Here is a 5543-nt window from a genome sequence, read left to right as displayed (position 1 = left end):
GACCACAATATATTTCATTCATTCACTTGAAACTAATTAATCAATAAGTAAAAAATAATTGCCAGGTGACTGACCTCAATAGTTCATTTAATTTAATTTAAATAAATCAAATATTTAAAATGCTGTAGTTATAACTGTGGTTGAAGTAGTGGTATCAGTTTAGTCACAGCATCAAAATGTAGAAATAAAGGATGCATATTATGTAAGATTTAGGATTTTATATGAGCTACTATTGACATATACTTACTGTATGTGTCTTATGACCTAGGAGAAGGTCCATTCCCTGCGGTGTTGGATCTGTGCACCTTCATGTCAGAGAAAAGACCCAGTCTGTTGGCCAACAAAGGGTTCGTAGTTCTGGCTGTACCAATTTACACTGACAAGCCCGACAACAAACCAATGCATCTGGACCACTTTAAAGAAGCAGTGGATTTCCTACGACGACAACCAAAAGTAAGTTAAGTAGCTGATACTGTCAAATGATAGGTTCAGAGTTTTTCTGTCTTAAAGCAAAGCTACCCAGATGAATATGGAAACAAACTTTTCTTGCTTGTTCCTGCTGTTCATAGTGACCAGTAAAAGCTCCTTCCCTGATTCACACTGTTAATGATGGTGGAAAAAATCCAGTCTTCTTCTAATGCAAAAACATTTGAATGTTTATTTTAACATAAGGCCTCATCAGTCAAGTGGATGTCTTCCAGTGTTAAACCTCTTTAACACAAGATAATCTCTTTGTGGTTCGCTGCTCAGCTGCAGTGGCTGGATATTAATTTAAAAAATTGTACTGAAAACTCAATAAGACTGTCAACAAAATTTGTCTGACTTGGGTAACTAAAGCTTCACATTAGCCTCAGATAAATTTGGAATGTATTTTTTCACAACTGGATCCCTAACGCTACTCACCTACACATTTAACCCTTTTCTTGTGGTCTGCAGACAAACCTTACTAAAATAAAGCCAAAAGAATAACAGTTTTTAAAACAAAATCCCATTCCTTAAGCTGTCTCCAACACATTTCCATTGATTTTCATATATTGGCACAAGGTCATATAGCTTTCACAATAAAGTGTTAAATGCATGTGCTTATATAGTTTTATCATGCAGTTTATTAACTATGTTGGCAATAGTTTTTTTGTAAACTGATTCACCTTCTTAGCCCAGTTTCTAAACTCTGTGTTTAAACATATTGTAGCACCTCTAATTTGCATCTCTTTCTTTATTCATAGGTGGGCAGCAAAGGAGTTGGAATAATAGCACGCTCAAAGGGAACAGATATTGCACTTTCACTTGCAGCTTTTGTACCAGGTGTTGATGCCACAGTGTGGATCAATGGCTCCAGCGGCATTGTGGCTGTTCCACTGTACTATAAAAACCGCCAAATCCTCTCACCGCTAACCTTTGACTTGAGCAAAGCATTTCGTGTTGAATCTGGAGCTACCATGATCAAGTATGTTTTGAACAGTCCCCTGGCAGAAGAAAACAAGGGCGCCGTGGTCCCCATTGAACAAGCAAAGGGACACTTCCTCTTTGCGGCTGCAGAGGACGACCTGAACTGGGACAGCAAGGCTTACATGGACCAGATGGTAGAGAGACTGAAGCACCACAGGAAGGAGAACTTTGAGAGTGTGTGTTACCCTGGAGCTGGACATTTACTTGAGCCCCCGTATGGACCGTTCTGTCCCTCTGCTATGCATGGGGTCCTCCGCACTGCAGTTGTGTGGGGGGGTGAGCCCAGGGCCCATGTAGCAGCTGAAGTCCACCTGTGGAAGAAGATCCAGGACTACTTCAGAACTCACCTAAGCTGTGATGTTGCACCGTCTGAAGCCAAGTTATAGGTGCAAATAAGATGATAAGAAAGACACAGTAACAGATCATGATATCATGGCTGCAAAATAACAGTAGCTACTAGTGTTTACAGTTGGATGTTTTCTAATGAAGACAACATGTTATATTTTACTATATCATGTTTTGTAAAGTGCTGATGACCCTGGTGAAGGTTTACTGCATTTAAAATAGAAAATAGTAGACTTCTAATTATAATCTGCAAATAAAAAAGATACAGAAAGGCAAATTAATAGCATTTTGAGAATGGAATGTTAAATTGAAAAGTCTGAAATTAAGGTTAATAAAAACAAATGTAATAAGTGCTAAAGAAAAACAACCCCCTCTTTGTCTTTATCCAACACTTTTGCATTATCTGTTTCTCAACATGAAACTCCTGGCACTTTTCCCATAACTCTAAACACTACTCACAGTTTTCAGTGTAAAGTAGTTGTGTTCTATTTTTTTTAAGTTATGACTGTTAAACATGTTTCTTCTTTCAGTATTAGTTTTTCAAAATTGCTAAAACAGATTTCTTAAAGCCTAAAAACTAAAATCAAACTAAAAACTGTGAACACAAAACCCATTTTTCAAACTAGTGAGTGAGATTGTTTAGAGGTTTGCAACAAATGTTGAATCACATCCGACAACTACATCTAGTTTCATAAACACACATTAAGGCATAAGTGTTGCATGAAACTGTAAATGTGTACCTAATAAAGTGGCAGTAAGTGTACTTTATAACTTTAGTTAGTTTTCAGAACAGAATATTTTTTAAAACGTGCATCATAAGACAATATTGATCTCTGATGGAAAATTCACATACTAACAATGAGCCGCGATTCTAAGTCTGTGAGCCTCGCCTCCAATGCTGCTAACATCTGACATTTGTTACAAGTACCATTGTCGCTAAAGGAGGCAGAGGAATAACTGAACATGCGACACTCCGAGCAAAAGAAAGAAGGAGAGGAAGAGGGGGAAGCCATTGCTCTCAACTAAACTACTAGCTTAGCTAGCTTCTAAGCTAGCTGACCTAAAGTAGCAATTTAAATTAGGAAATTCTGTAACACGGGTGCTTAAGGAATGCAATGTTGTGACTAAAAATTAGCTGACGATCAGATAAACCTAGAAATTAGTGAGCTTAATCCGTAAACAATTTGGTAGCAAGCACAACACGGTGCAGACCCAGCAAACAGGAAGTGAACAAATCACCGCAGGAACAGGAAACAGCAGAAGTTCAGGCACCAACAACGGCCAAACATATGGATGCATTCACAAAAAAAATTATGTCATGCGTGTCTTTCTTTACTCTATTGATGGTTTGTGTTTGCACAACTGCATTATCCGTTGTCCTTTAAATAACACAATTTCTGTATATCTCTGTGAACTTCAAAGATCTTTCCTTGCAAAATCTTTTTAGGTCACCAAAGAAAACTATGCTTTGAAATGAGCGCTTATTTTCCTGGAAATTAGTCGGTTAGTGTGAAAGAAGTGTGTGGCATTTGGTGCAAAGGTTTGATTTCGGTAAGTGTTTTTGTAGTTGTGTGTAGTGCTTCATTTTGCACGGCGTGTGAGGCATTTTGCGCTTTAGTGAATTAAGCGTTTTGAGACAGTGAGCCGTCTTGTCAAAATTGTATGTTAGCAATTGAAAAAACTATAAATGCATTTAAGTTTGCAAATAAATTCAACTCAGTTTAGGTACTGGAATTCGGTATATATAAGCATAAACTTTATGCTTATACGACAGGGTATTGCTGCAAGCAATAGGGTATTGGATGTCAGCACTTGTAAAAGGCTACGGACAAAGACAAAATGAGTTATAGTGTGTAAGATAATACAGCTGTTCGAGAGACTTTAGAGTTTTGCAACAAAAGTTGAATCAGGTCCGAAAACTGCGTCTAACCAGGTGGATATCGGGTTTTGCAAAAAGAGTGATTCATTCGATAAATGAGTTTTGGCAGCTGTCACATTTGTATGCGGCTTTTAATGTTTTAGCAATTCAGAAAAACTGTCATAGCCTATATAAAAATACAGATATATTACTAGTACGCAAAATACAGCTTTCATCGTATTGTAGGGGCTTTTATTGTGAAGGAGCTACTGCTTCCTGTCAGGTTGCATACCGGCGCCTGTAGAGTGCGGACCATAAACCAACTTTATCCTGTATGTTAAGCCCGGATCTTGTAAACACTTTGTTTATAATCTTTTGACACAGAACATTTTTAAAATATTCCCGTGACTGAAAAATACGTTGCGTGACCAGATTAAAAGGTGGGAGCGCCAAATAACGGCCGTTTGAACGAACGAAGGTAAGAAACGACGATTAACATTAACATGTCATCAAAAGACAGTGAAATAAATAGAAGACATTTAAACTCACAGTTTTAACATTTTCATTTTAGATAAACAGCTGATTTAACTGCAGGAAAGTCGAATCTCTACTTTTCCAACTTCTACATTTCAGCCTTTTAATTATTGCTTGCCTTTCCGGTTTACAGTGAGAAATTATCCTCTTACATGATATGTACTCACTTTGAATGTTTTGTTGATGGACTAAAATAAAACCAGACCCCGTTGCTCTAATTGTGTGTACATTTGCACAGTACTTTTTTTTTCAAGCGTCCCTGAATGTGAGTCGACAGTTTTCTATTACCTTGTAACTGTCTGTCAGAGGGATTACAAACGCAATCTTTAATAGATTTTGTGATTTTATGTCTGAGAGGAATGGTGCTGCTCAAGGACAGTGACTATGTTTACGAGGACTGTGTGGTTTATGAGACCCAAAGGTCAAAACCGAACTGTTTAACACTAGTGATTCATCAACTGACCACCAGTGTTGAGGAAGTTAAAGCATAAACGCATACTTTTACTTCACACTGGAAGAAGCTGAACTACTGCCAAGCTTTCCTAGGGAAAAATCTAGTTTGGTTAACTAAAGCTACTTAGAAAAGGTAGTTCGGACTCTTGTTTGTGTATCTATATATGCTGTCTTGCATTTCCAGCTGCAGCCATTATGCAAGGTAATCCACTGTAGGAATATTTGGATTATTTATATTAGGTCCTATTCTGATTGGCTGGGGTTGAAGAGGAGTCATCACCCCAGACAATCAGATCAGGTGCTTATGAATAATGTAAATTTTATACTAATAACTTCTGAAACAGCTGCTAGAGGACAGAGGAGAGTCTGGGCTGTTTGTAAAGATGGATTTAGAGAAATCTCAACAACTTTGGGTGAATAAAATGTCACAGATTGTTTAAAAACTCAGTAATTGTAAAAATGGGTCAAAAGGCCCGTTATTCCACCACTTTAAATAGGTGTCTTAGAGGAAAATTTAATTATATGTGTAATTGTTTTTTAAATTTGTTTAGTAATGGTGGTAAAGTTGTTAAAGCCACACTTAACTGATTGATTTTGTCTCTACAATGTCACATTTCCTTCAAAGTGTTCTGTATGTGAAAGCTGTCCTGTTTTCTTTGTTACAGTCACGGGACAGAGTCTGAATTTGTGAAGTGAGGCTCTTTAGTTTGTGAAGAGATGTCCTCCCAAGTCAGAATGAGGCTGCTGCCAAGCGCCAGATGCTTGTTTGATGAGCCTGTTCAGCTGAAGGTGTCCGGGCTGAGGTCAAGACAGGTGGTCACTATGAGAGCCAGATCTGCTGATGAGCGAGGAGTGGTGTTCAGCTCCTCAGCCACCTACAGGGCTGATGGGAGAGGGGAGATCG

The 5543-nt window shown here is 38.1% G+C and overlaps 1 protein-coding gene and 1 long non-coding RNA gene across 4 annotated transcripts in view; both read left to right on the top strand.

Annotated features, from left to right (window-relative positions):
• Positions 1–5543, top strand: part of LOC109974498 (acyl-coenzyme A thioesterase 5-like) — a 9849-nt gene that overhangs the window by 2175 nt on the left and 2131 nt on the right. Inside the window, exons 3-4 of one of the 3 annotated variants that reach the window (XM_020624704.1) lie at positions 269–453; positions 1227–2528. The exons of the other annotated variants lie outside the window; for them this stretch is intronic. Coding sequence (XP_020480360.1) covers positions 269–453; positions 1227–1835 — 794 coding nt within the window. The 3' untranslated portion in view covers positions 1836–2528. Of the gene's footprint in view, positions 1–268; positions 454–1226; positions 2529–5543 lie in introns of those variants that run through there. 3 annotated transcript variants of the gene reach the window in all.
• On the top strand, positions 3044–5462 carry LOC109974499 (uncharacterized). Its single transcript, XR_002276971.1, has 3 exons — positions 3044–3140; positions 3242–3345; positions 5305–5462. It is a non-coding gene; the product is annotated as an uncharacterized LOC109974499 (long non-coding RNA).

The sequence above is a fragment of the Monopterus albus genome, unplaced genomic scaffold (genome assembly GCF_001952655.1).
Source record: "Monopterus albus unplaced genomic scaffold, M_albus_1.0 scaffold335.1, whole genome shotgun sequence".
Classification (NCBI taxonomy): Eukaryota; Metazoa; Chordata; class Actinopteri; order Synbranchiformes; family Synbranchidae; genus Monopterus; species Monopterus albus.
This window is presented reverse-complemented; position numbering and strand designations above follow the sequence as displayed.